Genomic DNA, 11,209 nt, shown 5'->3' with positions numbered 1-11,209 from the left:
TTTAAAACTGGGAAAGGCATATGACAAGGCTTTATATTGTCTCCTTGCTTATTTAACTTATATGCAGAGCACATCATGTGAAATGCCAGGCTGGATGAGTTACAAGCTGAAATCAAGGTTGCTGGGAGAAATATCGACAACCTTAGATATGCAGATGATACCACTCTAATGGCAGAAAGCAAAGAGGAACCAAAGAGTTCTTGATGAGGATGAAGGAAGAACATGAAAAAGCTGGTTTAAAACTCAACATTAAAAAAACTAAGATCATTGCTTCTCAGCCTTTTGGTTAAGATCAAGTGAAAAAAACTAAGATCAACACCTCCAGTTCCATCACTTCATGGCAAACAGAAGGGGAAAAAGTAGAAGCAGTATCAGACTTTATTTTCTTGGGCTCCAAAATCACTGTGACAGTGAGTACAGCCATGAAATTGAAAGACGCTTGCTCCTTGAAAGGAAGGCTATGAGAAACCTAGACAGCATATTAAAAGGTAAAGATATCACTTTGCCAACAAAAGTCCATATAGTCAAAGCTGTGGTCTTTCCAGTAGTCATGTATGGACCTGAGAGTTGGATCATAAAGAAGGCTGAGTGCTGAAGAATTGATGCTTTTGAATTGTGGTACTGGAAAGACTCTTGAGAGTTCTTTGGATAGCAAGGAAATCAAACCAGTCAATTCTACGAGAAATAAGCTATGAATATTCATTGGAAGAATGGATACTGAATCTTAGGCTCCCATACTTTGGCCACCTGATGTGAAAAGCTGACTTGTTGGAAAAGACCCTGACACTGGGAAAGATTGAAAGCCAAAGGAGAAGAGGGCAGCAGAAGATGAGATGGTAGGAGGGCATCATCGATTCGATGGACATTAACTTGGGCAAACTTGAGGAGACAAGGAAGGACACGGGAGGCCTGGCATGCTATAGTCCATGAGGTTGCAAGGAGTCAGACACTACTTAGCAACTGAACAATAATAACAGACATTCTTCTAAATGAGGAGGGGATGGAGTTGAGGCAGTCATAAACACTTTCATGGTCTAGAACATCCCCCTGACACTTCTTTGATAGTGCCTCACCCTGACTCCAGTCACCTGATTCTGGAGGAAGCTGTCAATCATGTTTGCTGGGGAGCAAGGTCACTTGCTTAAGTAAAGCTAATCATAGTACCACCTGCCCCCATCAGGATGGTTGGTCCAGGGCTAAACTTATGATCTGAGGTAGACCAGTCCTTTATATCTCTTACTGGTAAAGTGATGTTTTCTGAGCTTCTTTCCTTCTGGGCTATATACTTTAGGGATATAAAACTTTGAGACAGGCAACTTCAGAGTCCTTCACTAAGTGTAGAAGCCTGAGGGAAGAAGGCTTTCAGGCTTAAAGAGTCAAAGATGCATAAAGGGAAGGAGCAGGGGAGACAAAGAGTGAGACAATGGCTTCTGATTTCTCATAGAGAAATCAGTGCAGTCACAGAGATCTTTGGCTCTGCTCTGGTTCGTGTGTCCAGATCCCCAGTATCCTTCCAATAAGTCTCCCCTTTTCTTCAAGCCATCTGGAGTTGGGCTTCTCTCACTTGTGCTTCAGACTTGATTCTAGATCCTTCCCAAATGTGATGCACCTCCCTGACCCAAAGAGAGGCACCTATTCATATGAGCACCATTGAGATGAAATCCTTTATTCTCTATAGAGAGTAGGGCTTTGCAGCGCAACAAACACAGTTCACCAGCATCCCTGGCCCCACCCAGGGTGCCCTCACATGAGTATGTGTTTGGAGTGGGCCTGATTGATTCCTGAAGTAGCCCAGCATTTACACTGCGGGAGCCAGGCCAATCCTGTTGTTTCCTCGATCGAAAACTGAGAAATACAGCCTCAGGAAGACCTCACCCAGGATCCAGGTCTCCGACTCGTTCACACGCTGTGGGCGCACGAGAAAGTTGCTGAAGCAGTAGCCCGACAAACTCTGGGGAAACAAAACACAGAGCAGTCAGCCTAAGCCCTTACCTGCCTCCCTCGTCAATATCCTGACACGTTTCCTGGTTTTACTTCCTTCCTTTGGTAAGAATCAAGTGACTCTCTCAGCAGTGGTGGAAGTAGGGGCTCTTCCAAGAACTAGAAGGGCCAAGACATGCGGTTGCCATTAGGGAGGAAAAGGGGCAGACAGGCAGGGATTATAAGATGCAAACATATAGAGAGGATGGATAAACAACAAAGCCATACTGTATAATACAGGGAACCATATTCAACATCCCATGATAAATAGTAATGGAAAATAATATGAAAAAAATATATATACACATATATAATTGAGTATCTTTGCTTTATGGCAGGAAAAAACAGATCATTGTAAATCAACTTACTTCAATAAAATTTTTAAAAAGAGAACAAGAATGGCCCATAATTCCTTGCTGTTCCTTGCTCCCTCTTTTTTCTACAGAAAATGCTGTTTCTTCTCCTTCCCCACAACCCTTTTCCTTAAAACTGTGCTCGAGCCCTCTATGAAGTCTTCCTTGACCCACACTCACCCTCCCTGGTCACTCCAGGCTGGGTTGGTGATTTTCCCTAGTGCCCCCAAGTCTGTAGCCCTCATCACCCCTAATCTGCCCCCAGAACCCCTTTGCCCAGCCCCCAGGGGTGCCATTTGCATGGAATCCAGTTTAGATTTGCATTGACCAAGAAGCATTCCTTAGGTCTCCATGAGTCTGGGGTTTTAGAATTAATGAAATTCCCTGTCTTCCTCAAAAGCTTCTTTGAGCCCATTAGCCTGCTCTGAACTCCCATAGAGAACTGACATTAAGCCTCAAACGTGTGCAAGAGTTGTGCAGTCTCTGTGCACCCTTTCCTCATATTAGCACCCACCTGAGGAGTTAGGTATCCCAACTCACAGATGGGGCACTGGGGCTTAGCAAGGGGAAGTTGCAGCCAAGGACTAGGGTAACCACATAATTTATGATCCCAACTTGGACACTTTCAAGAAGGGAATGGAGACTGTTAATCACTAGAGTGGGAGAGAACACTGGGTCTGTCCCCAGCCAACCCTCCTTGTCACTTGGCTATTTCACAGATTGCTAGAGCTGACTTTCCATGTTCGTTCATCTGAGGGCTCTGTTTGAACTAAAGCTGTTTAAGGCAAAGGCCCTTAGTGTTCCCCTCTCCTTGTGACTCCCACCACACCAGCATGGGGTAGTGACTCCACACTTATTTCAGGAGGATGGATGTCCCAGACTGTCCTTTACTCTCAGGTGGTTGGTTTTGTGGGAGACCAATGATGTGGCTGAGCCTGCAGAGGGCGCCCTCCTCCCAGCAGCAGTCTAAGGGTTCCTGCAAGTCCCAGATTTGAGAACCAGTGCCCAGGGTTATCCCCTCACTTGGATGTAAGCTTGGGCGGGTACTGGATAGTCTATCCCATTGATAGTGAAGACAGCAGGAGGCAGTGTCCCGATGGCTTGGCAGGAAACCACGTGCTGTAACAGAAAGAGGGAGAGAGGTTGGCTCTGCTGATCTTTGTGTGGAGAGCCTGGGAGTGACCCCGTGGAGTGACCCTTCACCTCACGATCGATGGGCCTGGCATGGATGAGTTTCTGGATTTTGCTGACCGATCCTCTTGGGCCACGCAGAAAGGCGGTCCCCGTATCCAAGAGGGCCTGGCAGCCACGTTTACAAGCAACCACTGTCCCGTTCATGGAGATGCTGAGAAAAAATGGGATAAAACAGGCACCAGCATCACTCTGAAATCTCCCCCACGACTGCCCCCTGAACATGACTGCGTGACTGTCTCCTGAACAGCCTTTCAACCCTTGCCCTGACCCTGTTTTCCTTTTTTCTGGTCATTTCATCCTCTTTGACTTCCCTTCAGTTATTGAATGCACCAGCTCTTTCATATCTCAGGGCCTTGGCATGTGCTGATTACCCCTCCTAGAAGACCATCTATCTCCTTGGTCTAGATGATTTCTTCTCATCTTTTAGTTTCCAGGTTAAATGTCACTTTATCAATGAAGTCTTCCCCCTAACCCAGATCAGGCTTCTGTCTTGCTCAGTCTCTGTAGACTCTTCCCCATGTTTAGCAGGTGCCGAGGTGGTAATTCACTGTGTGAGTCATTTTGGGTGCGTCTGCCTCACTAGATGGGAGGGCAAGTTGTGTCCTCGGTGCCTCCCCCAAGTGCCCAGCACACAAGGGATGCAAGTGAATGCTTGTGAATGAATGAATTAATCCATGAAAAAATGAATGAGGAACATCCAGATACCTATATCTGGTGTCTGACCAATAATAAGAGTGAATATGGAGGTTCCCTGAGGCAGCAGGTGCTCAGAGTGTTAGTGGGAGGGAGACCCAGGCTGCCCTGGGAAAGGTTGTCTTCCTGCACCGCCCCTTCATCTGGCTCAGACACTGAGGCCCTCAGCCAGGCAATGCCTGAGCTAGCCCAGAGGGCCACTGAAACACAGCAAAGGATTTATCTGAGGGTATCACACAGATTCCCATCAATTATTGCCCCTTGTTTTCAGGCCACTCCTGAATCCCAGCTTCCTGATTCCTTCTGTCATAGCCCCTGCCCCACTGTGTGCCTTGGAAGAAAAGCAGGTAGCTATGGCTAGGAAGGTATCTCTCTGTTTGATTAGCTTTCAAATCTCAAGATTGCAGCCAACCTCTCTCCACTGCTGGGTAGCTTCTCCTTAAGAAGACCAATTTTACCAGTTTATTAAGGCCTTGCCCTGTTTTTAAACAGGTAGTACTTTGTACTGAGAACTTTCTCAGTCCCAGGTAGCCCTGGACAGTTGGTCATCTTATCACAACCATGTTCAGGCTGGTGAAATTCTCCCTGATCCTCTTTTCACTACACTTTAGGTCCTCAAACATGTTCCTCACCTCACAGTGTGATGAGTGCAGCCCTCCCCCAGCTACACAGGCCTCTCTGGACCCCATTCTCCTGATCAGAGCCCTGATCAGGCGGCCTGGGGTGATTATCAATCCACGGGTGGTGTGTCTATCTGTGTGCTTGCATGTCTGCATGTGTCTGTTTGTGTCTCAGGTGTGTGTGTGTGTCTGCATATCACTGTTTCTCTATGTGTCCGATTTTGTGTCGGTATTTGTGTGCCTTTGTGTGTTTATAAGTCTGATGCTGTGTGTGCTTCTATGTGGGTCTTTTTGGGTGGAGTCTGTGTCTGTGTGTGTGACTGTGTAGCTGGGGTGCATTCGTGTGTGTCTGCATGTGTCCATGTGCACATGTGGGAGCCTCACTTGGGGTGGCTCTCAGAGGGAGAGGCTTACCTGTCTATGTTTATATGCCAGCTGCCCACTTGGGACACTGGTACCCAGTTGAGTTCTCCCTTATAGTAGGCACGGTTCACCCCTCCAAACATCACCACGCTGCCGTTCTCTTTCTGACTGTGGAGAGAAAGAAGAGAGGATCTTGCTGGAGGAGAGTAACACCACACGCTATCTGAGGGTTGTGCTTATCCACCCATCAGAGGCACTACTACAGAATCCATTTTACAGATGCAGAAACTGAGGCTCAGAGGGATTGAGTAGTGGACCCGGGTTGGTCACAGCTAATGAGTATCACAGAAGAAGTTCAAAGGTAGGCAGCCAGGCTGGGTTTTGACCACCCAACTTTCTAAGGAGGACCTGGTCCTGTATGGCTACTTAAATGCTCAGAAATACCCTCAGAGGATACTGTGCTGGAGGAGTCTGGCTTCCTCCTTGTCTAGCCTGTCATTTTTCAAAAACAGCCGAGGCTCAAGGACAATGAGGGTGAGGGTTCAGTCTCACCCAGGGTTGGCTTCACGAGCCTGTGACCTGTGCTGTTCATGGGGCTCTCCCTGTCTTGAAATCCAAATACTTGTTAAACAAAGGGTCCCACATTTTTATTTTGCACTGGCTCCCACAGACTGTGTAGCTGGTCCTGGGCTCCTGGGGAAGTGTTAGTGCAGAAGGAAACATTCATGCCACCACTCTCCTTCTAAGTGTGTTGGTGTGTGTGTGTTAGTCACTCAGTCGTACCTGACTCTTTGCAACCCCATGGACAATAGCCCACCAGGCTCCTCTGTCCTTGGAATTCTCCAAGCAAAAATCCTGGAGTAGATAGCCATTCCCTTCTCCAGGGAAGCTTCCTGATCTAGGGATCAAAGCTGAGTGCCCTGCATTGTAGGCACATTCTTTAATATCTGAGTCACCAGGGAAGCCCTTCCATATCAAATCCATCAGCAAATCCTATTGCTTTTTCCTCCAACCTGTTTCCTGACACCTTCCATTGTTCTCCCTCTTCCCCCACCCACTGGACCAAGTCCCTGTCCCTGAGCCCATGATCATAGTTTTGATCAATAAAAGTTTATTTACAAATACCAGTGGTGGGGCCAGGCAAGGCCCTGGGGCCATAGTTACCCTGGGCTAGACTATCTCTCAGAAAACTTCCAGATCATGTGGTCTGTAATTTTTCATGCAACTGGGAGCACCTTACCACTGAATTAGAGAGGTCTGGCCCACCTCAGATTTACCTGCTCAAGTAGAAGGCAAAGACAGGCTCAGAAATGACTCCTTGTTTCCACAGGTTGTCGAAGATCGGGTTGGCCCCTGTGATAGTGCGGCGTGGGTAACCTAGTCCCAGGATGCCATCAAATGGTACATCGTCAAACCCAAACTCCTTCAGGCTTAGGCCAAATGGCTGGGCCACACTAACAAGGTTCCCGATCTGTAGAGAGGAGAGTGTTCCCACATAAAGGATTGGGAAATGGAGCTGGGACTGGGCTGGGGTGTAGATGTCATTAGCACTGCAGAGAAGAACTGAAGCCTGGCTGTACTCTGGACTGATCTCAGATGGTTAGACCAAGCTGGGACAGGAATTCTTGTTCCATTTTTGCGGGGCTGTGGTTTTTAACAACACCTGCTCCTCCTGCAAACACCATCTGAGTGAGTCAAATTGGCCGTCATGCCTTCTGTACAGGTGGGGCAACCAAGAGTCAGGACAGGACCCGATGGTGCCCCCTGAGGACAAAATGAGTAGAGAGCAGAATAGCCTTCTCTTCAGCATCACTATGATGTGATGACAGAAATGAACTGAATTCAAGGCAATGCTTATGAATTCTACATCTGCCCAAAGAGAAAGAGGCCCCATGATATAATATCACTGGCAAGGACCTCCAGAAAATTCTGCCTGGGAAACGCATTTGGGGATGTGTTTGTGTGTGCATGTGTTTGTTCAGGAAAGACAGAGGAAAAAAGAGAGAGAGGAAAGAGAAAGGGTGGGGTGGGTGCAGAAATATTCAAGCACTTTGGGGAAGTCAGGCCATAGTTTTTATTATACTGTCAAAATTCCCCTTGAGTGAGAACCCATTTATCAGTCCCCTCCCACGTGTTTGACCCCCTGCTTTCCCTGTCTGGATACCTGAAGCTCTGTGCTGACCCAGGGACCCTGGATCAGTTTTATCCTCTTCCCAAATTCCCACACCTGCTTGAGTCCTGATTGGCCAGCCACCACTTAATAGGTGTGTGACCCTGGCAAGGCCCTTGCTCTCTGCACCTCAGTTCCTTCACCTGTGTCATGAAGCTAATCATAGTACCTGCTGCGTGTGATTGCTGCAGGGTCACATGAGTTATTACCTTGAAAGTGCCAGCATAGTCTGAGAATATAAATGTGGTGTTTTCTCCCCCACTCCCTGCTCCCAGTGAAATGAATCTTGAGCTGCTCACAGGCAAAGGAGCTGTAAGTCCACACCCCAAGCCACTGTCTGGATTAGCTATTCTGGGAGTTTGTGTGTCAGCTGAGGCGCTATCTATCCAGGGACAGGGTCCTGAGGGGCAGACATCCAGTCACTAGGGTACTGCCAGCTGGTCCGGCATCTGTTTTGTAAGCAGTGGTTGCTCCCTGGGCAGCCCCAGCTTAGCTTCTGTTTCCACATTACCCGAACAGTGTCATAGACAAGATATCCCTTTATCGATGTAGCGGTGTAGTTGGTATTGAAGATCTTGTTCGTGGCCTTGAAGGTGGAGGAGTTACAAGGGACGAAGCTATTGTGTTTATCTGCAGACACAAGAGATGAGTGTCCCCCAGGTGCCAAGAATGGAGAAGGGAGTTGGAGGGGAAACACAAGATGGGCGAGGTGGGGAGGGGAGCAGGTACTCACAGCAGCTGGAACTCTGGCAGTATATGGAGGGCACCCACAAGCTAGATGAGCCGGTGTCAAAGAGGACCTGGAACTCCTGAGGGGGTGTTCCAATGTTGATGTTGCCGATGTAGGAAAACTACAGAGGCCAAGGTGGGGTGATTAGGGAACACTTGGCTGCACTGGCCACCCTTGATTCGCAGATTGCTGCCACCCTTGAGGTGTCCCATGTCTCCTGAAATCACTCTCCAATCACGCCACACAGCCTTTGCTCAGATCACCGCCTGATGTGATTCCTTTTCTTTCTGTTAGGGCTGCATGGCATACTGAATCTTACTGTCTTGACTAAGGATGGAACCCGCCACTCCTTAAATGGAAGCACAGATTCTTAACCACTGGACCAAGAGGGAAATCGTGGCGCCTTCATTTGAGAAGCTCTCCAGTCTCCTCTTCCAAACTGAGCCCCTTCTCTTACAGATGGCCCTCCTCAATCACACCAGGCCACTTCTTCTAAACTCGGACCATGACCTCTCAACAACAGGCAGGTGGCCACTTTATTTATTCCCTGCCGTGTTTCTGCCTCCTGCAGGAGCCCCAGCCCCAACAACCCCACTGGCATCTCCACTTGAACCCCAGTGCAAAGCCAGAGCACCAGGGGGCGCTGTGGAGCACCATCCTCCCAACACACTCACATCCTTATAGCTCCTCAAGGGATGATGATAAATTATGTTTTGATCATTAGCAGCTTTCTGGGACAGGTTGTAAGGGTGTTCCTCAGAGAAATTTGTCAGCAAATTTCTTTCCCTTAGGGTTTCTCGCATGGTCTTCATTTGCCTAAGAGGGATTCTTTCACCGGCCATGAGGAAAAGAAAACAAAGAAGGGGCAGCAGTCAGCTGTCTGTGTTATAAAGACTGTCATACCTGATGTTGGAACAGCACTGTGTATCTTCCAAGCATTTTTATGAGTGTCACCTTATTATCAGGATGCCATGCAATGACCATGGCAAAGACCTAGGTCTGAACATATGTTCTTTGCATAATCTTGGGTAAGGCATATGACCACTGAAGTCTCAATTTCCTCAATGGTAAAAAGGTGGAAGAAAAAAAAATCCCCACCAACACCATCCCCTACATAGAATGGCTTGGATATTAAGAGAGATGATGGATATAATGCACCTGAGATACAGGAAGCCTCAGCAATGGCAGCCATTATCATTGCTGTGGTCATCCCACTGTATCCTTCTCAAGGAAGCTCGGGGAGGAAGGTAGAAGGGCTTCATCATCCTCTTTAAACACGGGAGGAATTTGAAATGCAGGGAGTTGGAGACTTGGCTGAGGTCACACTGCTTGTTAGAGCTAAAAGAGCACAGAAATAGTACTACTGATCTTTCTTCTGGGCTCAAGCAGAAGAGAGGAGGCCAGGAGATGGGGAATACATTAAGGAGGTTAAGAGAAGCCAAGAAGAATGTTTTTAAAAAGGAGAAAATCTAAGAGAGTTCTGCATGCACAGAGACATCCAAAGAGACAGATAAAATAGGGAGATAGAGTTGAAGACAGACACATTCACACAGAAATGAAGAGAGACCAGAGAGGAGACCTAGAACCACATACAGGAGAAACGTTGTTTCTTCACACCACATCTACAGTTGCACAGGATGCGCACTGAACAACTTCAAGGAATGCAATTTTACATAGGACATGACGTGGCTGGACCCCAAGAGTTGTGTGATCCTACAGGTTTGCCTGTAGAGCCTAGGGCCTCACAGAGTCTGTGGCAAAGTACTTATCAACAAGTGAGAGTTGACTTTAGACTGTCAGGGAGTGATTACATTCCCTTCTAACCCTGACAGGTGGAAGAATAAGAGGACGAGAATAAACAAAAATAAAAAAGGGACGATGTCACTTATAGTCCCCTCACTTACATGACCATGCACTCTGAGAGAGCTACCAGCCCGAGAAGTCCAAGCCACTTCATGCTTTTGTCCTCCACTGAAGTGCTCAAGACAGATTGAGTTCTGAGCATGCACTGGCGGTGAAGATTACCTAGCTATATATGCTCTAACCTGCTCTAATGTTCTCCTTTAAGCCACCATGAGTCTGATGAGAAATATGAACCTCTAGATAAAATCTTTGCCTCCATTGGTGACTGTGAGGAATGGACTTGGAAAACTCTCATAATACAGAAAATTCCACTGTAATCTCTTCCTTCGTTCTTGGGTGAAAAACCAAACTGAACTGCACAATCTAAGAGTGGGGAGACTCGTCCCAACTTGTAGGTAAAACACTGCTAATAAAGAGATAAAGGTAAATGTTAAGGGCCATGTTAGACATTTGTGATCTCATGGGGTCTTCCTAGCCACCTCATGAGATGTGCATTGCTGTCCTCAGTTGGAGAGGAGAGGTCAAACGGCAGAGTCGGACAGGACTGAAACGACTTGCACAACACAACCCGGTGCGGTGACATATGAGTGGCTTTAGATAGTGTGACAGATGACACAGACCAGACACACCATTGACACCAAACTGCATCGAAGTTCTATCAGTTCAGTTCAGTCGCTCAGTCATGTCCGACTCTTTGTGACCCTATGAATTGCAGCATACCAGGCCTCCCTGTCCATCACCAACTCCCAACTCCCAGAGTTCACTCACACCCATGTCCATCAAGTCACTGATGCCATCCAGCCATCTCATCCTCTATCGTTCCCTTCTCCTCCTGTCCCCTATCCCTCCCAGGATCAGGGTCCTTTCCAATGAGTCAACTCTTCACATGAGTTGCCCAAAGTATTGGAGTTTCAGCTTTAGCATCAGTCCTTCCAATAAACACCCAGGACTGATCTCCTTTAGGATGGACTGGTTGGATCTCCTTACAGTCCAAGGAGTCTCAAGAGTCTTCTCCAACACCACAGTTCAAAAGCATCAATTCTTCAGTGCTCAGCTTTCTTCACAGTCCAACTCTCACATCCATACATTACCACTGGAAAAACCATAGCCTTGACTGGATGGACCTTTGTTGGCAAAGTAATATCTTTGCTTTTCAATATGCTATCTAGGTTGGACGTAACTTTCCTTCCAAGGAGTAAGAGTCTTTTAATTTCATGGCTGCAATCACCATCTGCAGTGATTT

At 47.4% G+C, this 11,209-nt stretch overlaps 1 protein-coding gene across 1 annotated transcript; it reads right to left on the bottom strand.

The window, feature by feature from the left end:
• Positions 1 to 1,798: 1,798 nt before the first annotated feature.
• Positions 1,799 to 10,207, bottom strand: LOC133241844 (pregnancy-associated glycoprotein 2-like). The gene is made up of 9 exons (XM_061407762.1): positions 10,008 to 10,207; positions 8,778 to 8,931; positions 8,107 to 8,224; positions 7,885 to 8,003; positions 6,481 to 6,674; positions 5,255 to 5,371; positions 3,537 to 3,678; positions 3,357 to 3,452; positions 1,799 to 1,951 (listed from the first exon to the last, which is right to left on the bottom strand). The coding sequence occupies exons 1-9, from the start codon at positions 10,106 to 10,108 to the stop codon at positions 1,799 to 1,801; spliced, it is 1,194 nt and encodes a 397-aa protein (XP_061263746.1). The 5' UTR covers positions 10,109 to 10,207.
• Positions 10,208 to 11,209: the final 1,002 nt, after the last annotated feature.

The sequence above is a fragment of the Bos javanicus genome, chromosome 29 (assembly GCF_032452875.1).
Source record: "Bos javanicus breed banteng chromosome 29, ARS-OSU_banteng_1.0, whole genome shotgun sequence".
Classification (NCBI taxonomy): Eukaryota; Metazoa; Chordata; class Mammalia; order Artiodactyla; family Bovidae; genus Bos; species Bos javanicus.
The sequence above is the reverse complement of the archived record's forward strand: the minus strand, read 5'-3'. Positions and strand labels throughout refer to the sequence as shown.